This window comes from Mizuhopecten yessoensis, unplaced genomic scaffold (genome assembly GCF_002113885.1).
Source record: "Mizuhopecten yessoensis strain PY_sf001 unplaced genomic scaffold, ASM211388v2 scaffold716081, whole genome shotgun sequence".
Lineage (NCBI taxonomy): Eukaryota > Metazoa > Mollusca > Bivalvia > Pectinida > Pectinidae > Mizuhopecten > Mizuhopecten yessoensis.
Window position 1 is genome coordinate 49,949 of NW_018479938.1, and position 27,572 is coordinate 77,520.

General features: G+C 37.6%; 1 protein-coding gene across 4 annotated transcripts in view; it reads left to right on the forward strand.

Annotated features, from left to right (window-relative positions):
• The window catches only part of LOC110441646, a 54,639-nt gene that overhangs the window by 8,023 nt on the left and 19,044 nt on the right, over window positions 1-27,572 (forward strand). For all 4 annotated transcript variants that reach the window (XM_021484845.1, XM_021484847.1, XM_021484846.1 and 1 more), the window contains exons 2-6: window positions 21,056-21,085; window positions 22,112-22,141; window positions 23,202-23,231; window positions 24,223-24,252; window positions 25,273-25,302. In XM_021484845.1, the coding sequence (XP_021340520.1) occupies window positions 21,082-21,085; window positions 22,112-22,141; window positions 23,202-23,231; window positions 24,223-24,252; window positions 25,273-25,302 (124 nt within the window). In that variant the 5' untranslated portion in view covers window positions 21,056-21,081. The remainder of the gene's footprint in view (window positions 1-21,055; window positions 21,086-22,111; window positions 22,142-23,201; window positions 23,232-24,222; window positions 24,253-25,272; window positions 25,303-27,572) is intronic.

Genomic DNA, 27,572 nt, shown 5'->3' on the forward strand with positions numbered 1-27,572 from the left:
GTTGTGTGTGCCTGTATGTTGTACGCGTATACGTTCCAAGTATTTATGAACAAGTTGGACATACGTGTTATTGATACTTAGATACCACGTAATCGAGCAACAATAGTTTTGTCATAGTCTTATTGAATATGTGAAGATATTTGAAGACATTCTGTTGCGTGTTTCAAAAGTGAATGTTCGAAATAATTGATAGATAAATCAATCAATAAATGTTAGATATGCTGTACATTGAACATCTGGTCATCCAATATCATGTTAGTACAGACAATTGCATGTACCCTTAGGCACATTTAAAGACGCTCGCTCGCTCTATTCCATCACTGAGAGATGACGTCAGAAAAAACAAGGGAATGAAACAAGCAACGTATGTAAACTGTCGAATAAATGATTTTTTTAACTCACCTGGTCCGATGGTGAGCTTACGCCATACCACAGAAGGGCAGGGCCAAATAGGGGAAATAGAGGTAAAACCTTTAAAATTCTTGTTCTACCATAGGGATTAAGGGGTTTTATCTTAAATTAGTCTCATTTTTGTATAAATCGTTAGTTTTGGCCCCCTGGGGCCAGAGGGGCGGGAACCAATAGGGGAAATAGAGGTAAACATTTTAAATGCTTCTTCTAATGTAGGGATCGAGGTAATTTATCCTAATTTAGTCTGGAGCACCATTGGGCCAAAGGGACTCAATTTTGTATAAACCGTAGCTTTGGCCTCAAGGGGCCAGATAGGCGGGGCCCAATAAGGGAAATATAGGTAAACCTTTAAAATCCTTCTTCTAATGTAGGGATCAAGGGATTTTATCCTAATTTAGTCTGGAGCATACTTGGGCCAAGGGGACTCAATTTTGTATAAATGGTGGACATGACCCCCGGGGGCAGAGGGGCGGGGCCCAAAAGGGGAAATAGAGGTTGACCTTTAAATCCCTTTTCTACCATAGGGCTTAAGGGATTTTATCTGTAACGTTGTGCGATCCCACGACTGTAAGTCTGGAGGATCCTTGGGCCAAGGGGACTCACTTTTGTATACGCAGGGTGTGTGGTCCCCTAGGGGGTAGAAGGGCGGGACCCAATTGGTGGAAAAAAGGTAAACCTTTAAAATCCTTTTAGCTCACCTGGTCCAAAGGACCTTGGTGAGCTTATACCATACCACAGAGGCGGTCGTCCGTCCGTAAACTTTTCCTTTAAAACTAATTTTGTATAAATGGTGGGTCTGGCCCCCCTTGGGGCTGAGAAGCGGAGCCCAATAGGGGAAATATAGCAAGTTCTTTAGAAACCCTCTCCTTCTGTAGGAATGAAAGGATGTATTCCATATTTGGTCAGAAGCATTATTTGGGGAAGAGGAACAACTTTTGCATAAACCGTGGGTCTGGCCCCCCTGGGGGCTGAGAGGCGGGACCCAATGGGGGAAGTATAGCAAGTTCACTTTTAAAATCCTTCTTCTTCTGAAAGAATGAAACGATTTGGTCCATATTTGGTGTGGAGCATTCTTGTGTAAATAGGGACCAATTTGGTATAAACCGTTGGTCTGGCCCCCAGGGGCCTGAGAGGCGGGGCCAAAGAGGGGAAACATAGCAAATTCTTTAAAATCCTTCTTATTCTGTAGGAATGAAAGGATTTGTTCCATATTAGGTCTGAAGCATCCTTGGTTGAAGTGGAACCAATTTTGTAAACCATGGGTCTAGCCACCCAGGGGCCTGAGGGGTGTGGCCAAATAGGGGAAATATTGAAAATTCATTAAAATCCTTCTTCTGCGGGAAAGAAAGGATTCGTTCCATATTTTGTCTAAAGCATCCTTTGGTGTAGGGGAACCAAAATTTGTATAAACCGTGGGTCTGGTCTGGTCCCCCCAGGGGCTGAGGGGCAGGCCAAAAGGGGGCAATCTGTCTATATTGCTTTTAGCGACTTCTTCTTTGGAACTAAAAAATGGATATCAACCATATTTGACTGGAAGCATCTCTAGGTGGTGGGGATTCAAAATTGTACAAATGGTGGGACTGACCCCCCAGGCTGAGGGGTGGTACAAAAAGGGGGTAATTTGGGCTATATTGCTATAAACGACTTCTTCTGTAGAGCTGTGCCATGTATATCGATCATATTTGGTTGGAAACATGCATGGGGGGCAAGGATTCAAAATTGTGGATATGGTAGGGCTGACCCCCCCCCCTCCCCGGGCTAAGGGTTGTTTCCAAACATTTTTTTTTTTTGTAGGTTCAAATTGTTTTATTCCCCCAGCATCTTTGGGAGGGATGCCAGGGTTGGGGTGCCCCAGAATCATCCCTCTTACATAATATAGCCTCATGCAAAAGGCCTCTTTCTCTTCATTCTCTCTGTCTTTTTCATTCATTCTTTTTTACTCAAATTCAAAATCATTCTTTCTTTCATACGTATATTTCATTCATTACAATAACGATAATATTTATTTTGATTAAATTGATATATTAAATTACATCAACCATTCCTTCTTTATATATTCAAATATTGAAAGTATTTTTATATTTATAGAATCATTTACATGCCAAAAATTCTGCTTTATTAATTTGGGATTGCCATATTGTCCTAAAATTTAGACAAGATAAAACCGAATTCATGTACTTTGAATGATGTTGTTTTTCATGTGTAATTACAAATGTTTATTACTTCGAAATATTCGAAATCCCCACCATTTAACCATACACTACCCTCCAAAAATTCTGTTACATATTTTAATTTTTTAGGTGAATTTTCGGGTTTTGACCATTTTCAGAACAAATTCATACAATTTCTTCCAAGTGTGTTATCAGATATGTATGAATGTTTATAGAATCGATGAAAATATTATTTTCTTTTAAATTATGGAAGTAAAATTTCTTAATCTTATTCACTTCACTCAGAAATGCGATTTTAGTTACCCCTACCCCTTATTTTTTAATGAAAAAATGCACATTTTTTCACCATTTTTTGCAGATTAAACGCTTGATATAAACAATTACTGTAATAAACTTTTTTTTAGTATTCAATGAATCAAAAGAAAATGCGTTTCTCTTTCTAAAACAGCCACAGAAATGGGGGGTCGGTGTGCTTCCTTTTTTGGTCCCATTATTATTTGTGTTATTTTTCACCTTTTTCGGGGTCAAAAATCTTAAGTGCTTCAGTTACCCTAATATGTAAAAAAAAATTACCAATAATATATAACTTTCCACTTTTTTGCATATTATTTTAATCATATTAAACATTATAAAGTTGTACAGCAAAATTAAACCTGCTACATTTAAAAATGGTGACACAATAACAATTTAAGTGATCAATCTAGTGTCAAAAAAGGTGAAATTTTGCCCTTTGTGAAGCGCAAGAAATTCACATAAATACACTTTTTCAAAATGGCCGCCAAATTGGTCATTTTTTTCAAATTCTTGTAAAAAATGTTCTACAAACAACAGACATCTAGGTTTTTGACATGTTTTTCAGATGTGTGTTTGCTATTAAACCTATCATAATTTGTTAAATATTACAAAAACCCGTTACACCAGATCAAAACGAGACTTGAACGTGACTGAAACCTCAGAAGAGTACATCCTTAAGTTAATTGGTTGTTGGTTCTCACTATTTATTCTTATTTTTTTTATCTGAATCATTTCCTTTCTCTGGCAAATAGAAAATATGCCTATTTCTAACAAAGTAGTGATGTTAAAATTCTGACTAAAAATAAAGTTAAAGGTGTCTCCCACCAATGCCCAAGTCACGCTTAGGTTAAATACTGTGTGCAATAGTTCTGCATTAAGCTGATGTACACCCAGATACTTCGTATGACATTAATATTATACGCGCAAGAGGACGCCCATAAAACGACGTAAAATGAAAATGTATCGCTCGTTTTTTGTACCTCACTGATTGCGAGTCTATTAATGCAAGTGAATTCCTATAGCAAACAATTTTTCCTAATGTGTGGATTGGAGTTATTATTGGAGCTATTTTTTACCTTCTGATTTCAGGTATTATGGAATATATTTTGATGGTATTCATCATGCGCTGTAATCGAATAAAATCTGTTTGTTACGGTCTATTTCTATGATGTTGTCAAACTCTGCATACACTGTGACACTATGATTCCTCTAGAGACACTCTTTTTCCCTCGACATGGTATTTTTTTCCCGTGCTCGTATAGATATTCATGTAGCTGCCTCCGGCTGTAGTGGCTTGCCGGGAAATTGTTTCCCGTCCATATTCAGACACACGTAATCAAGCTTGCGGCGTTTGAAATTGAATGGACTTTTGGAGTTAAACGCACCCGTGTCGACCTTGCCCAGGACGACCCTCTTGGGCATCAGTCCTATGACCAGTTTGTCCTTGGCAAAGTTCATGTTACCTCGAGGCACGGACGTCACTTTCATTTATATTGTCCGTATTGGATACTTGGCGGGAGTTTTGTCCATGGCTCTTGCGGTCGGATTCAAACTCACTTTCCTTGCGTATATACATATATCTTGCACGACCGCTTTAAACGTGTCGCCTGTCGCATTGAGATATAACGCGTCCTTACTGCATGACATGTTTTTTTTTCCTGTGCAAACACGTCCGAATGGATTTTCCCCATCAAATCGACGGTGCGACTTCTTGCCGTCAACGCTTTCCTCGCGACGTATCCCAAGTTTTCGTCGCCCTGAGTGTCCATTTTACCTGCGGTGTCTTTGTACCACATGGCGCCTGTCAGTTGAGACTCTTTAGCTGCGGGCCCGTAACTTAACAGGGTTTCGATGTACGCCCTGTACGGATATGCATTGTCGGGCGGAGACACCAGCCTTTCGTTTAGACTGACGCTCACGTTATTGAATAGCGAAACGTGTACGGACCTCCGTCGTTGACTGACGTCACCGTACCGATCTGTTGCCAGTAGCCGTCTTCGACACTCGTTTGGGTAAGAGGTACGTCAAACAGATCCAATTCGGATTTTGTGCACTCGAACGAATTCGGATGAACCAACGACATGACTTATGCCTTGCGAAGTTTAATCGCGGACGAATGGAAAATCGCTACATATCGTTTCTATTTATACACTTTTCTACCCCTGATCATCTAAATAGTCGACTCTTCTCTTTTTGTTTCGTTTTGATTTTCGACGTCGTCCCGGCGGACCTTCTCTAACGTTGTCTAACGCGCGGTTTCTCAATTCAGTTCCGGCGTTGCGAACCCTAGTCAACGCTGCAGTTTTGATATTCTTGCCGTCTATGACGTCGCCTGCTACTTCCATACCCGTTTTCAAAGCCTGTCTTCCTAATGCCTTCGCACCTCTTTTTAACAACGGGGTTGCAGCCGTAAATAAACCGCTGAATATCGAACCAAGACCGTGACCTCTCTGCATTCGACTTCCGGCGAAAACGTTTTTTTCCGCTTCCGGCTTGATCGAGATAATACCGATCGAACACGTAAGNATGTACGGATAGGCATTGTCGGGCGGAGAGACCAGCCTTTCGTTTGGACTGACGCTCACGTTAGAACAGCGATTATAAGAATAAATTCGTTGGAGCTACGTTCGAATCTTCCTCTAGGGTGGCACTGTCGGCTTTCTTTACCAACTTTACTTTCACGAATAGGTTGGCGTTTTCCAGGTCTATGTAATCTTCTCCGGATCCAGATATCTTAAACGTGTACATACATCCGTCGTTGAATGACGTCACTGTACCGATCTGTTGCCAATAGCCGACTTCAACACTCGTCTAAGTGGGAGGTACGTCAAACAGATCCAATTCGGATTTCGCGCACTCGCACGAATTCGGATGAACTAACGACATGACTTATGTCTTACAAAGTTTATTCGCGGACGAACGGAAAATCGCTACGTTTCGTTTTTATTTATACATTTTTCTGCCCTAATTGTCTAAAAAGTCGACTCTTCTCTTTTTGTTACGTTTTGATTTTCGACGTCGTCCCGGCTGACCTTCTCTAACGTTGTCTAACGCGCGGTTTCTCAACGCACTTCCGGCGTTGGGAGCCCTAGACAATGCTGCAGTTTTGATATTCTTGCCGTCTATGACGTCGCCTGCTATTTCCATACCCGTTTTCAAAGCCTGTGTTCCTAATGCCTTTGCACCTCTTTATAATAACGGGGCTGCAGCTTTAGATAAACAGCAGAAAATCTAACAAAGACCATGACCTCTCTGCCTTCGACTTCCGACGAAAACGTTGTTTCCGCTTCCGGTCTTATCGAGATAATACCGATCGAACACGTAAGGATCGCTTCTGTGTGGAGGATGTCTCATCTTGAAAGTTTTTGAAATATTGTCGTATTTCTTCGTGGATCACTGCAGATTGCTGTTGATTAATGTCGTTTCGACTGGTATATATAACATTTTTAGGGAAAGCCTAAGAGTCTTCTTTTGAAATGTAGCTTCATCACTACTGTGCTGGTCTCGAACGGTACAGGTGCGCCCGTCTCGTCTCTCAGCGTGCGTTCCACGTCTTGAAATTGACGTGTACGGGATCGAATACTTTACACACCGTGTCGCCAGGTTTGCCTTCCATCGGAACGATGCGTAGTAGCGGAGCTCTCGTATCTCCGACCATTCTCACTTCGACTAGAGGACAGTAAGCGTACAGAGAATAAAATCCTCTTCGAATGTCGCCGTTCAATTCCGCCGTGTGCATTCCGCCTACGAATTATTGTCTTTTTACACCGAGCATTTCGCTTAAACCCCGAATGAGGTATACGTGCATGCCTTTAGTGACGTTAGTCCTGACTTTGTCATCGTGTTCGTGAACGTGAAAGCTAAACCGATCGCCGTGAGACATCATTCTCTTAGCTTTATCCACGTACTTAAGCACTCTTTTCGTCGAGGAATAATATCCTTCCGATATGTCTATCGTCAAACCGGGACTTGCCGCGTTACGCTCTCCCAGTGATAACTTCAGCTGAGCTTCGCCACTTTTCATGTTATACCACAGATGTTGAGGCATGGGAGACAACTCATCATGTCATTTCAGGATATCTTCTCCAAGAATGACAAGGATTTTGTTTTTTCCAATTGAGTGAGACACAGGATAGATATGCATGACGCGACTCCTATCAAGCAGAGACACAGGAGACTGACACCATCCATGTATGAGCAGGTAAAGAACCATCTTCATACTCTTCTTGACAAGGGAATCATCCGTCCATCACATAGCCCGTGGTCTTCGCCAGTCGTTTTAGCCAGGGAGAAGAATGGCGAGTTACGCATTTGTGTTGGCGCCCGGGAGATAAACAAGAGGACCATACGTGATTCCTATGCTCTACCCAGAATTGAGGACATCCTAGAGTGTTTGTCTGGAGCAAAATATCTCACGGTCCTCGATATGAAGCCAGGCTATCACCAGATAGAGGTTGATGACTGTCATAAGGAACGTACAGCTTTTACTGTTGGGCCCCTAGGATTTTATGAATGTACAAGGATGCCATTTGTACTGTCGAACGCTCCTGCAACGTGCCAGAGGTTGATGGAGGAATGCCTAGGGGACCTCCACCTGAGTATCTGCTTAATACATTTGGACGATCTGATAAACTTTCCTTTGAGGAACATATTCGTCGGCTGGAAAAGGTACTTCAGAGATTAAGAGAATGCGGTTTGAAGTTGTCTCCGAACAAATGTAAGTTTTTGCAAAAAGGAGAGCTGTTTACCTTGGACATATGATTTCTGAGGAGGGAATTCACCTAACCCTAGTAAGATCGAGAATGTTCTTAACTTGCCAGAGCCCATGAGGAAGTTCGTGCCTTTTTGGGCTTCGCTGGATATTGCAGGAAGTTCATCAAAGACCTTGACAAAATTGCTAAGCCGTTGAATGAGCACGTACCTGCATGTGCCAAGGTTGGAGGGCGTAAGAAAACCAAGAAGAAATCTGATTTCAACTGGAATTGTGGCCAACCTGAGGCGCAGGCCTTTGAGAATTTTAAGGAGTGTTTGTCAACACCACCAGTACTTGGTTATGCGCAGCCCAACTAACCATTTGAGCTTCATACCGACGCATGTGGACAGGGATTAGTAGCAGTTCTTTATCAGCGTCAGGATGACAGTCTACGGGTTATAAGTTTGCTAGTAGAGGACTCTCCAAGTCGGAGAGGAACTACCCTGCCCATAAATTAGAGTTCTTGACGTTGTAATTGGCTGTAACGGAGAAATTTAATGACTATCTGTATGGACAACGATTCACAATTTTTACGGATAACAATCCTTTAACATACTTCTTGCCATCAGCGAAGTTAGATGCCACCGGACACAGATGGGTTTCTGCGTTGGCTGCTTTTGATTTTGACATTCATTATCGCCCAGGCAAAATCAACACTGATGCAGACGCACTATCCAGACCTCCAATTACCAAGGATTTTGTGCATGCAGTTAACCAGTCCATCACCAATCCAAGGTCATATGTAGAAAGTCTGTGTTCTCCTGCACATGTTGTTAATGTGCTGAATGATCCCAGTGTTGGTGAATTGGAGAGGATGACATCACAGGATTGGTGAGGAGCCCAACGTCAGGATGTATTGCTACGACCATGGATGCGGTTGGTATCCAAGTACAGGCAGCCTAATCGTCATGATTTTCCTATGACAAGAGAAAATTATCAGATGTTCAGGATTGCTAATAGCTTGACCATGCATCGTGGAGTTATTTTTGTGGAAGTCAACAGAGATGGTGTTTATCACTACCAATTGGTTTTGCCCTCGGCCTATATCAGGAAAGCCTTGACAGTACTTCATGATGACATCGGACATCCTGGAAAGAACAGAGTGCTTTATCTTCTTCGCGACATATTCTACTGGCTAACATGGCGAATGGATTAGTGAGTGCCCGCGTTGTATCAGAGCAAAAGGACCTTAGAGATCGACCCACCTTTAGCTACGACTTGGCATCGGAGATGCTGTCGAAAACTTAGAGGCGTCAGAAGGCGCATTACGACATTAAGGTCAGAGGAGCACCTGTCAAGTTCGGGGATCGAGTTTTGGTAAAGAAGCTAGTCTTTGATGGGAACCATCAGCTTGAAGATCTTTGGGAAGAAAATGTATATACTGTGGTTAAACAGCATAACCCTACTATTCCAGTATTTGTAGTGGATCCAGAAATAACAGAAGGAAGGACAAGAACCTTACACCGGAACAACTTATTGCCCATATTATACAATCCACGTGACCCGATGCACCTGGATGATCCAATTAGTAAGGTTCAGCCTTCCACGGACATACCGGATGTAACCCTTGCAGATTCAATTGACTCCGACAACGAAGATTCATATGTTTTATTGATGCCTTATACAGCTGGCAGTTTGGAGTCAGATGGTGAAGAAGGCGATACGGCAACACAGGATACAGATGACGATCCGGGATCTCCAGTGTTTGCCTTTGGTCCGCCTGGTGACGACCAGTTCTCTACTGAGGAGGGAGGACCAGCGAAGTCAGTAGTTGTATCTACTGATGATCATGGTCAGGACACAGTTGTCATCCCAACTGATGATGTCTTGGACAATGGAGATTATCCTAGAGATGAGGAACATGTTGTGTCGGAGCGTCCCGTACCAGTACCTCTCCCCAGAAGATCAACACGAGTGCCAAGACCACCGCAATGGCAAGCATCTGGGGAATTCTTGATGGTAGGAGTCAAGAGTTATATATTTTTATCTATTTCAACTGTGTAGATTCACTTATGTTTCAGTAATATGTTTGGTATATGATATATAGTAATATAATGTCATAATTATGTTGTAATTATGATATCTTTGACGTTCATTATACTTGTATCATTTAACTCATTCACTCATGAAGACACATCTGAACCCTTCCAATTCAAAGGTTGGAATAGTTCATTATGGAACTTCATGTGTCAATTAGTTAAGTGACGAGGACGACCCTTTTCTAAGCAGAGGAAGGATGTAATAGGGTTTATTTTAATACCGCGTCTACCGTTAGTTGTGATGTTTCGGTATACATAGAGATGCGCGAAATTGCACCTTTGAGCCACTAATGTTATATATACCTGTGTACGTATGTCCAGTTTACCTGTGTGACGTCATTGATGTATGTGTTTATGTATTGTATCGTTTTGGTTGTGGTCAATTTTGTCCGTGTTTGGCGGGATTTAAATAGAGGCAGCCATTGCCGACAGGCGGACAAATGTCATTGTCGTTTTGATACAGATTTAAGGTAGGTTCCTACATAAGTATGTACGTGCAATTAAAGCAGTTCTATTGGAAGCAATATATCATGAATCATTTAAAATCAAATTGTATGTTAACAACGTTTATATATCTAAATATATAAAGTCCACTATTTGATCACGGATAAGTAATGTTTAATCAATGAATTCAGTTGTCTTTATAATTCATGTATCGTAAGGTGATCTATAATATATAGCATTGCTTTATTAGTTGTTTATTATATTTTCAGTTGACACTTTGTCCTGGTAGTCCAGACGAAAGTCTTACTAAGACCCTTGACCCATTGCCAGGGAAATACGTAACCTAGATTGCTGCTCAGTAGAGTGATCCACAACTCCGTGTGTCCGTTTTAATACGATAAGTTGATTATACAACTTTCGACTACCGTGAACACTACGATTACTTGAACGAAAAACAATATATCTCCTTTTGGTATTCTCTCGCCAAACACGGACCACCTAGCATCGCTGTCTGTTTTCCACATTTCCTGTAAGTAACCACGTATGCGAGTTCCCATTTAAAGATGTTTTGGTGACTCACTTGACTAACAAGGCGACCACCAGTGTTGTTTTCGCACTGTAGACGGAGTGTGGAACGAGGAGAGAAAATCGCTGTCACCGTCGTCCTCGCTCCACGTTTCGGGTATGTTACGCAACTCGGGCGTGCGCTCGTGCGTTCTAACATGTCTCGTAGTCGGCGTGGCGGGCGACAGCCTTTGCATTCTTGAGGTGTACGTCTTATTCCTTATCCAACTTTGGGGTGCATTCGAGCGATTGAGTGCACCCAGGAATTCGTCGAGACCCTAGGGAGCCACGTGTTGGAGTGCGGTCGGATGTGCGACATTACCGACTAAATCCACCAGATTCGATACTTGAATCACGGAGCTTCCTTTGTATCCGAATTCGCCGCGGTCGTTCCATTGAATTACGTCTTTCAATCTTCCATACAACAGTTAAGTTTTAGAATGAGCTCCGCACGGAATGCTTTCTAAAATGACATTTCTATGTGGTCGACTTCGTTTGCGGATTCTACCTGAGGCTCGGGGGCCGGTGTAGGCGTCAGTGCCTTCGTAGTACTGCCCCTACCTAAGACTTATCTATAGCGATCGACGTATTTCCTTGCTGATCGTATAACGTCGCTTAGTTAACGTCCTATTCATTTCTCTGTCAGCGACATCACGGACGTCGAGACGGGCGGTTTGGGTCTAGAGCGCACGTTGCAACGTCCAGACATGACCACGTGACGGATTCTCATTGAAATATCAAAGCCACCTTAGAAATGAGTCCCGGTAAGACAGTAGCCGCCAACGGGGCTAAAAGAGCCGTGAGAAATCCACCCTTTTGAAGGATTTTCTTATTTTTACTTATAGCTAGGTTTTTTCTTAAGATCTTTCTGAGTTCCGATTTATTTCGTTTAAGAGCCGAACGTTGTTCCCCGTACAGTGTACGTTTCCTTGCAGGATGTTTTTGAGCATTTACAGATACAAATAATTATATTTCTGTCCGCTTTTTCTACGACCGCTTTTCTGACGCTAGGTTTAGCGCGGCATACAGACTCCAATTCTCTAGCGTGTTTTTCTATGTTTGACGTAGCATACGCCATCCTAACATTAAAAATATTACCGATAATTTCTGAGAACTGACCGAAACTAGTATATTTATACCTTTTCCGGTTCTTTTTCAGTTCTTTTTCAAACGTTTTAACGGAATACACCTTTTTATATTCTCCCGGAAAAACGAACGAACGTAATCGAAGCTACGGAATCGTCAGCTTCCATCTTCAGATCGTCGATGATGACTAGGTGTTTGAGAGTCGGTTCGAAACCATTCAAGTCCCGTAGATCTTGTTCGAACTTGACGCCGTCTACGAACCTGTACGACGTCTGGTATTCTCCGTAACATTTCTTAGGCAATCACAACCATCTCACGAGGACGTGCGTTTGACCTTTTACCTTCTTCTTTTTCAGTACCTGTTCGATTTTCCACTTGGTGTATCTATATCGGTGTACTCTCTGAAGTTCGTATTCGTGAAACGATCCGATTATAGGTCCGCCATCGAAATCTTCGACTTTATACACGGGAATGTCTCCTCGATAATATCTGTGAGACACTACAAATATTTCTTCCGTCCATTTCTGCTGCCATCCTCGTCGAAACTGCCGTCTTTTATAACTCAATCTCGCTTGATCGCCCTTTTTTCATTTATATTTCCTCTTCGTGCGATGCCTTTCTTCCCGTTTCCGTGCTGGCCTTTTATACGTAGGACCTCGTAAGGATTATCATTCGTTACTTCTTTAGGCGAAAATCCGTACAGTGCCGAATGAACCCTGCCGTTATAACTACGAACGATATCGGCCAACACGTCGGTAAACTTAAACGTCTTAATGGAATGAAAGTATCTGTACAAAATATTTTTAAACTTCCCTATAAACGATTCGGCAAATACATCGTTATTAGTGCTGTGACTTAAGACGTGCGTAACACCTACAGATTTACAATACTGTTGAAATAACTTATTCGCAAACTCTTTTCCGTGATCCGTTCTTATGATGTTTGGTTTTCGTTTACCAAAAATAATTTTAAAAGCTTCTAACACCGTACTGGCTTTCTTGTTTTTCAGGGGTAGAACCCAAGCTTACCGCGAAAAAATGATATATAACAACGAGCAAGAACCACGTGCCTTCGTTGTGTTCTTTAATGTCAGAAACGTTGGCCAAATTTGCGTCCCACATGTAGTCCACACCCACTAAAGGTATTTCGACTGACGGTGTCTTGTGTCGAACCTGTATTCGGACACTGTAGGGATCTTGATTCTGCAACCAGTCGGTTATCTTTTGAAGACTGATCTTTAATTTTCCTTCTTTTCGGCGAACGGATGCGCACTCGAAGGGACCGAAAAACCGGCAACGTGTTTAGGATCGTACCAGATCTTTGTCAGATAATCTTTTTGCTGTTTTGACAACATTTTCTCTCTCTCGTACGGCTAGTGTATGGAGTGTTTGACAACATCTTAGGGATCTTATTTACTGCAGACTTAAAACATGTATAGAGTGTATTGCTTTATTCAAGCTGTGTGACTAAACATGAACCAATCATAAGCCTTGTTATAAAAAATATCCAATCATAAAACTTGTTATAAAAATAGCCAATAAAAAGCCTCGTTACAAAAGGACATTCTGATGATAGTATGAAGGATTATATCATGGGGGGAAAATGACGCCGACGCGCATCGAACCCGCGACCACACACCCCGTCCGCTAACGTTCTAACCTGTGTGACATGCGGGCCTGAGTTAAGAGCGGATATCGATCGATGATAGTGATGTCACGTTCGATGACCGTGACGTCATCTAAAGCTTCCCGTGCGACTCTGACAAGCTCAGACATTAGTTTAGTTTAAACTTTGTTTTATTCACATAACGTATGTAATACATAATACAAAGATGATTGAACATAAATGAATTGGAGACAGAAACAAGTGTTAATACATTTAAATAAATCTGTTACCTTTCATCGTAACCAACATTATCAACTATAATGGTGAATAAATTACAGGGAAAGTTAAAAGAGAGTTGGGAAAATGCAGTGTAAAATATGGTACATGTACAAAATACGTTATATGCATGAAATCAGTGCGACATCGTTAATACACTTTATGACTGATTTTCAGACTATTTCAAGAAAGGTATATATATATATATGCATATAAGTAAGATCGAAATAAACAAGCTGCATTATAATGCTTATATATAATATGCTCTGTGATAATCATAATCATGTGGATGTTTTTTTCCCTACGCAAATAGTCGTGGTGATAGACTGTTCACATTCCATACACTGTTAATAATCAATTGTTCGTCACTACCCGTTCTTTTCCTCCTGGTAAATCCGTTTCCACTAGACTCTTTGCTTTGGGAAAGACCATCCACATGACTTACATTACTTTGATCAATAATCTTATTCATAGACGTCAGAAGATAATAGATAGGAAATCAATGGATCGATTATTATGTTAGCAACTCAGCTATTTCTTTTTACATAGGATCGCACACAAACTTCCATGTATGCATCCCCACACATACCATAAACACACACACATATATATATCATATATACATACACACATACGTACGTACGTACATACCTACCATCCTACATACATACTTAAAGTATATTCACTTGCGCACATGCGTGTGCATGCATGCATGCATGCATAGTTATGCGACAACGTACGTAAATGTATGCACTCCTACACACACGCTCACACATGCATACATACACACATACATGCATGCGTACATACATACATGCATGCATGCATACATGGTTTGAGCTACTCATAATCCAAAATTGTTTGAAACAGCATGTATACATTAATAACAATATCATCATAATATTATATCACCCTAATGTTGATGAAATCGCTTGGACTTAAGGATGTAATCCTGAACAGCGAGGACATCTTTTTTTGTTTTCTTCTAAAGATAACGATTCATCGACATAAAATAATAATTTGACAGCTATTTGATACTGAAGGATTTGAATGTGTAGTTGTGTGATGGCAGTGTATAAGGTACAATCTAGCAGGTAATGAGAAGTGTCTTCGATGTTACCGCATGCGCATAGAGGGGATCTAACAATGTTTTTCCTATAAAATTGTTCATTAAGAGAGCTGTATGACATGCGTAGTCTAGCATGGTATATTTGGCCTAATCGTGAGCCATATGCGTAGTGTTTTAGTGGAGTTTTTTTGTTGTTGCGTTTAATATGTGATTTAAATTGATAAATGGAAGGGTTTCGGGTTTTTCCCGACTTTAACTGGAACAGAGTTCCAGCTGTTGATAACAGAGGGCAAGACAGATCTTTGATACACATTCGAATGACATTGAGTGGGAGCGATAGTTGTAACATCAGAATGTCTAGTATTATGGCTATGTATTCCAGTGACTGATTGTGGTACAAGACGGTTGAGGTATTGTTTTTTTTTTTGGGTAGAACATTTTGTGGAAAAACAATTATTGATGTCTACGTTCAATTAGTTTGTTTTATAGTTTACGTTCAATTAGTTTGTTCCAGCCTACTTCTATATACAGTTTATCTATGCTTGTCAGTTTGGTTGCACCTGATACAATCCTAGCTGCCTCAGTATTATTTTGTTCCAGTTTAGCACTATATTTATCGGTAATATTATCCCACACTACGTCACCATATTCAATAATAGGTTTGATAACTGAAAAGTAAATAGTCTGTTTCAGTGGAGTTTGAATTTCAGAGAACGAAGAATATTAATTGACTGAGGCTTTATTAATAATGTAGTTTACATGTTTGACCCAACTCCCGTCATTCGAAAAAATACTCCTAGGTGCTTGTGTACTTCAACATTTGTTATTTCTTCATTATTCATGTACAGTGGTTGGTGATAAGGTCTTGGTTGTTTTTTAATTAATTAACATACTTTCGGGTTTTTTAGGATTGAAGCTTAATAACCACGATTTCGACCAGTTTGTTAGTGGTTGAAGATCTGCCCGAAGAGCGGTTCTGTAGTAGTTCGGTTATCGACACTCATGTATAGTGATGTATCGTCTGCAATTAATTTAATACTAAAATTTATATTGTTAACGATATCGTGTATGTAGATAAGAAATAGAAGCGGGTGATTATTGACCCATGAGAGACCCCTGCTTTGACTTCAACCAAATCAGAATGTGCATTATTAATTATAATTATTTGTTTTCGATCAGTTTAATAACTTCTAAACCATTTGAGAAGGGACCCATCGATACCTATTTGTGATAACATATATAAAAGATACTCATGCCACACCCGGTAGGAGGCTTTGCTGATGTCCTAGAAAAATAACTCTTATTACTTTCCCTGTGTCTAAAGCGCTCATAAAATCGTTTGAAATGCTGAGTAATTGGTTGACAGCTGAGTCCCCTGAACTAAAATCTGACTGATTATTGCTGATAATTTGATAGTCAAGTAGGTAATTGTATACGTGTTTATACGCACACCTTTCAAATACTTTCCCTAAGATACAGAGTAATGAGATTGGTCGGTAGTTTTAACATCGTCTCGACTATCTTTTTTGTGAACAGGTATAATATTTGCTTTTTTTCCATAAGTTCGGGAAGATTCCCGCAGACAATGATTCGTTGAAAATAGACAATACTGGTTCGCTTAGAGGAATGGCTGCCTCTTTTGAAACTAATAAAAGCAGTCCAATAGCTTTACTCCAGTCAAGGTGAGGAAGAACATCATGGACATCAGTTTTCGATATATGAATTATGTTTAGGTTACTTTGATTTTGAATTTCTATGGAATGAGGGATATCAGTTGAAGAATCATCAACTGAGGACTGATTAGAAAAATATTCATTAAACTCGTTTGCTTTATCAACATCGTGCTCATAATAATTGTTATCATAAAGAATAGTTGGGATTTCATCAGATTTACCCATGTCTTGCATAAATAGTTTTACGGTCTGCCACAAGGATTTATTCTTAAAATCTGGATCGACCGATTAAGTGGATAACTTGTTATAATATTTAATTTCTGATTGTCTAATGATATTTACACACTTATTACGAGTCTGTCTGAACTGTAACCAGTCTGAAGATTTGTTAATTACTTTAGCCTTTTTTATGATTTTTTTTTACGTTTAAATATCATAAGCCGTATTTCTTGATTCATCCATGGATGGTCGTTTTTTCTTATAAGAACGTTTTTACTAGGGACAGAAGAAGTTGTACAAGCATTAATATGATTATTCAGGAAGGTAATTACTGAGTCTATGTCAGCGACATCGGTGAGTGACCAATCGATTTCAGCAAGTACATTTCTCAGTTTATTGTAATAGACATATTTTTATAACCAGATCTTCCTTCTGTATCAGAAGGTCTGGTTTATACAGGTTTTTTTTTTATATTCAATGACGCATAGATTGACAAAAATGACAGTGATACCTTATCGGTTGGTCTAGAAAAGATTCTCTTACTTATGATCTGTCTATTATGAAGTTGTTGTTTACTAAAATAACATCAATTAATGATGAGGTGTGTTCAGTATATTGAGTGCACTCTGTAATTAATTGCTGTAGACCGTAAACGGTCATAGTTTTTGTCAAGATAATTTGAATTATGGGTTCGGGCTAACTGATTTACATTTAGATCACCAGTTGTAACTATATTGTTTATACCTGTGTTACTAGCATTTTCGATAGATTCCTCATTTTTTTCCCATCAGTTAATATTATAGTTTGGAGGTCTATAATATGTTACCAGTAGTATATGCATTCCACGTGTAACTAACTCAATCCACACGCATTATATTTGATTCATTTCCAAATCAACTCTACGCTTAAAAGATATATTGTTTTTCGCGTAAACCGCCACGCCCCCTCCTGCTTGGTCGCTACGACAGTAGCAGGCTGGATTTTGAAAACCCGGGATGTCTATAGATCAGTTTATGTCGGAGTCTGTTAGCCATGTCTCTGTGAATGCTAGTATGCTATGGGAGTGGAGTTCAGTGTATAGCACATCTAGTTTGGGACGTAAACTTTGGACGTTTAGATGTACTAATGAAAGAGTATTTGAAATAGAGTGATCGAACTAGAATCAGAGGAGAAAGATGAATTGGATGATGCAGAGTTTGAAGGGCCAGGATTTAATTCAATATCACCACATTGTAACAAAAACAGGGACATTAGAATTATTAGAATGTACATTGCTAGCTCAGTCACTACATGTAGTATAGCTTTGTGAGGGGGGAGTTTCCTGTATGTATTTCAGAAACGTTGTTTGTTATCTTCAGTGATTTTGATATCGCAACGTCATAAAATAGGCCTATTCTTGATCGTTGCATATCAGGACTTATAGGCATTAAAAATGATGTTATACCAGTTTGTGGCTTGCATCGCCCATGAATGCCTAATTGATCTATGCATTGACCACAAAGCTGACCAAACGTAGATACATATATTATCTATATCGCAATATACCATTAAAACAATGCAGTTCATTGAAAAAGACATAGATATAAATAATAATAACATAAGACATCTGATATATACAAAAATGAATGAAAACATTATTGTTAACAGAGTTAACATCAGAGCTCCATTTCACCATGGAAATAATTAGATACTAGAAAATATGTATTTGAAAATAAATTTACATGTGACCTAGTAATGGACTTTACTAATCAAACATGGTGTTTAAAGTCACGGATATAATGTTGAACAGTGGATGGGGAACAGAAAATTAGCTGCAGTGGTATCTGATAACGGACAGCAATTACTACTGCATTAAACGATTTCTTGTTAGATACTTATATTTGGTAATTAAACGTTCGTAGTTAAGTACTAAGCCACCATACCATTAAGTCAGGAAAATGGCGTATGCTAATGGGAAGGGATGTGAGTTTAGTCATCGGTATTATCTGATACCAGTGAATAAATTCACAGTGAAGTAAGCAGTATGTTTTGTGGTTTATATTTATCTTTATAATTATCTTACTTGTATCTAAATGTTGACAACGAGTATGATGTAAAAAATATAGCTGATATTATGTCTAATAGTAGCATTAGGAAACTGTAACTTTCTTATTAGTATACCCCCCGCATCGAAGTTAGGGGGAGGGGTATACTGAAATCTGTCTCTCTGTCTGTCTGCCTGTCTGTCTGTCTGTTATCTTGCTTGCTTTCTGCTTGCTTGACACTTGTGAACTGATTTTGATAAAACTTCAAAGGAATATTAAGGACTATGTGTTAATGTGCATGCAACTTTGTTTTTTCAACAAAATCCAGAACTACTCAGTTATTTGACGGATTTCATTGAGACTTGGTAAAATGGTGTAAGTAAACAAAGCCTATAATTTGACACATAAGGCGTTTCCAAAACTATTACCATGGCAACACAATCCTGGCCTCTGATTGGTAAAAAAATAGATACTGTCCGATTTTGACCGAATTCGGTATATAGGGGATGCCGAACATCACTGTATACCATGCTGACGTAAATGGTGGCATCTGATTGGTCGAAAATTAGATATCAGCTGATTTTGACCAAATTTGGTACAGCGTTCAGCTCATTGGGACTGAAACTAAAACAATTGATGTTATAAACTCTGTATACCCTTGCAACGAACCTGGACTTAGGTTGTCTGTCCGTCTGTTTGTCTGTAGACATATCTTGTCCGGAAAACTATTCCTAAACTTGTGAACCATTTTTTATAAAAATGCATAGGAATATTAAGGACCATATGTAGATGTGCATGCAACTTTACATCTGTCCATTGGTCCGTCTGTCTGTCCGTTTGTTTGCCTGTCTGTAGACATATCTTGTCCGGACAACTCCTCCCAAACTTGTGATCCGATTTTGTTGAAACGTCATTGCAATATTAAGGACCATATGCAGATGTAGATGTGCATGCAATTTAAAAAAAAATGGTTGCTTTGGTAACCAGTCACTACAAACAGGTGTTCCTGTAAAGGTCAATGGACAACAGGTATCCCATCCATGCTAATATTGGGAAATGGGGGCATTTAGTTAGCCTTAGGATAACAGTTCTAGTTTTGTTTGTTTTCGGATATAAGGAATCGATAATTAAATAACATTTCTAAACACAACTCAAAATGTCGATCAGTTCCTATATTTCGTAGATAAAATTATTTTCTCAACCAAAGGAACTTTCAGAGATACGTGTTTTATTGTATCGATGGAGGAGGAAAAGTGTGTATGTCAAACAGTTCTTGACAGATATGCACAAAGTGCCTTTAATCATTAATCCATTTTGTTTACTTTCAAATTTGTGCAATCAGTTCCTCGTAGCAATGAGGAAATGTTTTCTTGGCGTGTTTTAATATGTAATGTAGAAATCCTTAACTGTACAGCCGTACGTTTAAGCAGCAGCTGTCGATGAATTTCTAGCTAACTAAAATGTCTTCCCAGTCGAGGGGAGACAGAAGCCTATGTTTTTTTCGCCTAGCATATCTGAATACAAGTACATGCGTAAACATACGTTTTGTATCAGAATCATCTCCAAACATCATCTAAAACATCGTTATAAATGAGTGATCTATTTTACATTTAAACGTATTGATATCACACTTTCTGCGGTTTGAAATTCTCCCTGTGACACCCTCTCAGTGCGTGCATGCTCTAGCCTAATTGAACCTGTTCGTTCTTATTCAAATCCAAACTGAACATTAATATCTCATTAAAGGTATATATTATGATATTTTAAACTCTTACTAGCGATGTATTGTGTACATTCTAAAATGAGTTATGTGTGAACTCCGACTCATAACTGACACTGTGTTGTCGGTCGATAGCACTGAAAGGCCCGGATATAGCGCTATTTCGGTCGTAGATATTTTTATCACCGGCTTTCTCAAAATATGAAAATGAACACCATGAACGTTGGCTTCAGGTCATGTCATTATCAACTACGTAAACTTTCGTTAGGAGCTATATGTTTTTTTCAGTATCGACTTGATTTTCAGGTTATCACAAAATTAACTTTACTAAATGGTCCCTTTAAGTGTGAGTCCCTTATATTAAGTTTTCTATAAGCATTTTTTAACTCCTTAAGTTGGATCACAAATTCAGTATTTTTGGAATGTGTATGACTGTAATAGGATGATTGTTTATTACTTTTATAAACATGTGATTCTTTATTATTATATTAACTCATGAATATTTTCACAAACGATATCTATCATTTTTACATTACTGAAGATGCATTATTGCAGCAAACAATGTACAGATAAGCACAACATCACTCGTATTTCCTAATCAAATGTTGAGAAACTTTAAATAATTCCAATCAAATTATATCTATCTTATAAGATATTAAAATTAATTATTGCATTCAATACTTTACTGTATCTCCTTTCATTTCTAGCATCTGGTGATTCTGAACGTCCTGTTATGGGTAAGTTATCACGTTGTTGCCTTCACGGAAACTACAAGATTATGATTCTATTTTGATTTGTCGAACGGATGTTAAGCTGAAAGGATAATGCAGGAAAATGATAAATTACCTTTTTTGTGTCTCTTTATAGTATTTCAATTTCTACGATATCATAAAGCAGCCAAATATTACAGGAAAAGGTAGGATTGCGCGTTAAAATCCCTTTTTCTTCCGTAGGGATGAAGGAATTCGAAGAAACAAATCTGATCTAGAACATCGGTTAAAAATAGGGACTCGATTATGTATGGATGAAGGATGTGACCAATTTCTTGGCAAAATAACTGGGTCCAATACGGAATATAGGGGTCCATAATACATTTAATGTATTGTATTTTAGGATAACATTTGTCAGTGTTCTTTAATATCCAGGTAGGTAATTTAGTGAATGTTTTGATTATATATTTTGATTTTTTACCGAAAATACAACTTCATTTCTTTATGATAGAAAACCAATGATCAAAAGGACACTTTAGTTAAGTACAAATATTTTATAACAAAACTCTCCATGATTGTAACGTTTGATAATCCCTATGAACAAGTTGACAAGAGACAGTGTTTTCTTGGCGTTTTTGATCGGTAATGGAGAAATCCTTAACTGTACAGCCGTACGTTTGAGAAGCAGGTGTCGGTGAATTTCTAGCTAACTAAAATGTATTCCCAGCCGAGGAGAGAAGGTAGCCTATGCTTTTTTCGCATGGCCTATCTAAAAAACAAATACTTGCGTATGCATCTATTTTGTATCAAAATAATCTCCAAACATCATCTAAAACATCGTTATAAATGACAATAAGTACTATCGACTTATACCGTATTCCTATCGTAATAGGTACAACACCACTCGTATTTCCAAATTAAATGTTGAGAAACTTCAAATATTTCCAATCAAATTTTATCTGTCTTACTTCCGACCTTCTGCAGTGAGTTCCTTGAAACTATTAAAATGAACTATTGCATCAAATACTTTACTGTATCTTATTTCATTTCCAGCATCTGGTGAATCCGAACGTGCTGTTATGGGTAAGTTAATACTTCGGAAACTACACGATTCTTTATATGATTTTTGTTTGGATTTGTCAACCGGATGTTGAGCTTCAATTTCGAAGAGAGGATAATGCAGGTAATGATACATATCCTTTTCTTATCTGACTCCATTCAAGGTCACATGAGTCAGATATGTCTAACGCTTAGAACAACTTCTTCTGGAGAACTGGGAGGTATAGAACCTTTATATGTGGCTGGTTATTTCCTGGGAAAGAGCCAAACAAAGTTTGCTTATGAAAATGACCTTGACTAACTTTCAAGGTCACAGTGTTCAAATATGTCAAACGGTTCAAACTACTTCTGATGAAGAATTAAAAGGCATAAATTTAAAATATTTGGCTGGTAACTTCCTGGGATAGAGCTCACCAAAGTTTGCGAATGAAAATGACCTGAACCTATTTTAGAGGTCACAGAGGTCAACAACATTTTAAAGGATTTGTTCTTAAGAACTAAAATAAATGGATTCACATTAGATTTGGCTGATAGCTTTTTGGAATAGAGCTGACGAAATTCAAAAGGAAAATGACATTGACCTTCTTACAAGGTCACAGGAAAAAACATGTCAAGCAACTTCTGAAGAAGAATAAAAAAAACATAGAATCTAATAATAATATTTTGTTAGTAGTTTCAACAGATGGAGCCAACAAAGTTTGCGAGGGAAATATTTTTAGTGCAATATAGTATTTAATGATAATATTTTGCTATGACTGCTTAACTATTCAGGTAAGCGATACAGGCCCTCTTGGGCCTCTTGTTATGTTGACTAATGGATATTTGCACATACTGTATGTATTATTTTGGCATTACTGAAGACGCATTATTTCAGCAATGTACAAATAACTAATATCGACGTTTAACGTATTCATATCGTTATAGGTACAACAACACTCGTATTTCCTAATTAATTAATCAAAAACTTAACATTATTTCCATCAAATTATATCTGTCTTATTTCCGACCTTCATATTGAGTTCCGTGAAAATATTAAATTTAACTATTGCATGCAATACTTTACTATATTTTATTTCATTTCCAGCATCAGATGATTGGGCACAACCTGATATGTGTAAGTAAACACTTCGGCACCTTCACGGAAACTACAAGATTTTGTATAAAACACTAATCTTGATTTGTCAACCGGATGTTGAGTTTCCATTTCTAAGTAAGGATAATGAAGGAAAATGGTACATTTCCTTTTGTGTGGATCTTGCATTGCTTTCACCTTTTAAGCATAGCCATGTTTATAATTGCGTAAAAAAGCTTATACGTTTATTAGTGTAATCAAACATGTCAGTGCAATTCTATATTATGGTTTTTACGGTTTAATATTAACAAAACTGCTGAAACATTGTGAAATTATTAACAAGTCACATACGTAATTTTTTAATAATACTTTTTTTCTGTATTGATATTTGTTGCATCCGCTTGTCATTAAGCTTATAATAAATATACTAATGATTTTTTAGTCTTTAAATGGAATGATTATATTTACATTAGACATATTTCTAATACAGTATTTATCAAAGTAGCATTACGAAACTGCTACTTCCTTATTATTTTTTTTATTTTTGGATATAGAGAATCGATGAATATTAACATTTCTTAACACAACTGAAACTATCAAACAGTTCCTATATTCCGTAGATAAAATTATTTTCTCAAACAAAAACCTTTTTATTTCCGTTTTGATGAAGGAGTTTAAAACAAATCTGATCAAGAACATACTTTGGAAAAGGGGACTCAATTATGTATGAATGAAGGGTGTTACCAAAACCCTGGCAACATAACAGGGCAAAGTACAGGAGATAGGCGTCAATAATACATTTAAAGTATGGTATTTAAGGATAATATTTTGCAGCAATGTACAAAAAAACTAATATCGACGTGTAACGTATTCCTAACATTATAGGTACAACAACACTCGTATAATAAAAAAACTTAGCATAATTTCCATCATATTATGTCTGTATTAATTCCGACCTTCATATTGAGTTCCGTGAAAATATTAAATTAAACTATTGCATTCAATACTTTGTTATATTTCCTTTCATTTCCAGCATCAGTTGATTGGGAACATCCTGATAAGGGTAAGTAAACACTTCGGTACCTTCACGAAAGGTACAAGATTTTGTATATGATACTTATTTTTATTTGCCAATCGGATGTTGAGTTTCCATTTCTAAGTAATGATAATGAAGGAAAATGATACATTTCCTTTTGTGTGTATCTTGCATTGGTTTCACCTTTTAAACATAATCATGTTGATAATTGCGTAAAAAATATATAAGTTTCTTAGTGCGATTCTATATTATTTTTTTACGGTTTAATATTAAAAAACTGCTCAAACCTTGTGCAATTATGAACAAGTCTCATACGTAATTTCTTAATAATACGTTTTCGGTATTGCTCTTTGTTGCATCTGCTTGTCATTAAGCTTATAATAAATATATTAACGAAATTTTAATCTTTAAATGGAATTACTATATGTACATAAAACATGTTTCTTATACAGTATTTTATTAAAGTAGCATTACGAAAGTTTTACTTTTTAAATATGTTTCTTCATTTTTGGAAAAAGAGAATCGATGACTATGATTTCTAATAAAAGCTCACCATGTCGAACAGTTCCTATATTCCATAGAAAAAGATTTTCTCAACAAAAGGAGCTTTCAAAGATATATGTTTTATTGTATCTAGTTCACACAACCATACATTATACAAAAACTTAAGTGTTTATGTCAAACAGTTATTGACAGTTCCTCATAGCAAAGACGTTAAAGGAATCTTTGCATTTGTTGCACAATGTTTAACAGTGTTTAAATTAAGATTTATTTGGAAACCATATCTGAAGTTTCATTCAGTTTTCTTTTCTCTTTTCTTTGCTGCAGGTTATCACGTTAGTATACATTTCGATATTTTTATTGAAAATACAAACGAAATTTTATCATTATCAAAAATATTATGAGGGTGAAATCCCCATACAAGACGTTAAACAAAATAAAACCAAACCAAACCACATTCGACCTTCTGCAGTGAGTTTCTTGAAGATAAAACATTAAAATAAACTATTGCATTCAAAACTGTACTCTTTTTCCTTTCATTTCCAGCATCATTGCATGTGATACATGCTACACTGTGTAAGTAAACACTTCACTGCCTTCACGGAAACTACAAAGATTTGTTTTTGTAACACTTGTCAACATTTGTCAACAGTATGTTAAGTTTCCATTTCTAAGTAAGGATACTAAAGGTTAATAGTACATGTCCTTGTATGTGTATCTTGCATTGCTTTCACATGTTAAACATAATTATGTTGATAATTGCGTAACAATTCTGTGTTTTGTTAGTTTAAAGGTACATGTTAATGCGATTATTAGCTCACCTGCCTTAAGGGCAAGTGAGCTGATGTCATGGCGCAGCGTCCGTCGTCCGTCTAAAAAGCTCAGGGGGAAAAATTGAAAATAAATTTGAAAACTTTCCTTGGGTCAAGGGCACTCCATTTTGTTTAAACGGTGGATGTGGCCCTAATAGGGGTAATTGAGGTAAAATGTTTCAAATCATTCTACCGTAGGGATTAAGGGATTGTATCCTAATTAAGACTGGAGCATCCTTTGGCCAAAGGGATTCAATTTTGTATAAATGGTGAGTGTGGCCCTCCTGGGGGCAGCTGGGCGGACCCATTATGGGTATATAGGTAAAACCTTTAAACCTTTAAAATCCTTCTTCTAACGTTGGGATTAAGGAATTTTATCATTATTTGGTCTGGAACATCCTTTTATAAATAGTGGGCTGGCCCCATGGGCAGAGGGGCGGGGCTAAATAGGGGATTTAGAGGTAAAATCCTTCTTCTACCATAGGGATAAAGGGATTTTAACCCAAATTGGCCTGGATCATCCTTGGACCAAGTGGACTCAATTTTGTAGAAATGATGGGTGTGGCCCTCCTAGGGACTCAGTTTTGTATATATGTTGGGTTTGTAAGGAGAGTTGTGGGGCCAAATAAGGAGAATAGAGGTAAAAACCTATGAAATCCTTCTTCTTCCATAAGAATTAAGGGATTTTATTCCAAATTAGCCTGGAACATGGACACTAAATTTTATATAAACGAAGGGTGAGAATGTGTACACGAGGTGTGCACGATGTGCAAGCAATACACATATGGACGATTATTGCTTGTGCACATTTGTTTTAAAAACAATCTCTAGATATTGGCTATGGGGAAGTTACTAGTTATTTGACACACACTATGTTAGTATTTGGTCTGTAAATAAGAGATCACGAGTGTTGCGATTAGGGCAGTAGATCAAATTTGATTTCTTCAATGTTCCCAAAAGACACGTTTGGTATTCCAGCAATTTTTATTTTTTTATTTTTTTATTTTTTGGTAATTAACACGCATTGTACCTATATTATGATTATATAGATTTATTTCATTTGAGCAAGAGTGAAACATATGTTGCTGTGCTTGACGTTTTTATAATACCTCAAAAACTAACAATTAATTGTATTGTATTGTATATATTCATATTGAAAGTTTCGCTTATGCATAGAGTATTTCATACTTCAGATTTGTGCCATAAACTAGTTAATATATATGAAAGTGTATTTCACCCTCTGCTCGTATTTTAATTTCATGTTCTTTGGCAGCTGAAGGTAATTGAAAAAAAAAATTACTGTGACTGTTTTACTTCCATGTCCATTTATGACAGTTATATATTACAATTGTGTGTGTGTTGTTACCTCTTTTTAGAAAATGTATTATTTCTGACATGTGTATATGTAAAGAAAAGATTTTGTAAATACTTTTTAATAATTTGTAGATTATCAATACATATATAACAACAGGATAATCCTTTATCGTTTTGTTAACTAATGTATATTTGCACATGACCAATTTACGATTTAGTCATTACTGAAAACGCGTTATTTTAGCGATGTACAAATAATCAATATCTATGCGTAAAATCGATGACGCAGACAAGTTTTTCTTACTGTGTTTGCCACTTTCAAGATTGTAATTATTACCGTATTATGACTAGATGGGTCATTATCAGTTTTCTAATTTTGTATATTTGTCTCATTCTCTTCCACTTCCACTTTCCAAGTCGATTTTTTTTACAAACAAAAAAATAAAACTAATTATAATTATTTGTTCGTATTAATCAAAAACAAGTCTATGAATGTTAAGTACTAAATAAATGTAGGTGCAAAATCTGTAATGTTTTTCCTTACTGTACACACAATAACGTTTGCATCATAGCCATGAATATTTGTTAACTGGTTATGACTCACTTCAGGGTTTTTGCAATAGGTCTAATACAGTATTCAATTGTATAAGCATCGTTTTGGGATACCATTTCATTTCTATTGCTAAAGATATATTTATAATCTAGGAGTGACTCAAATAC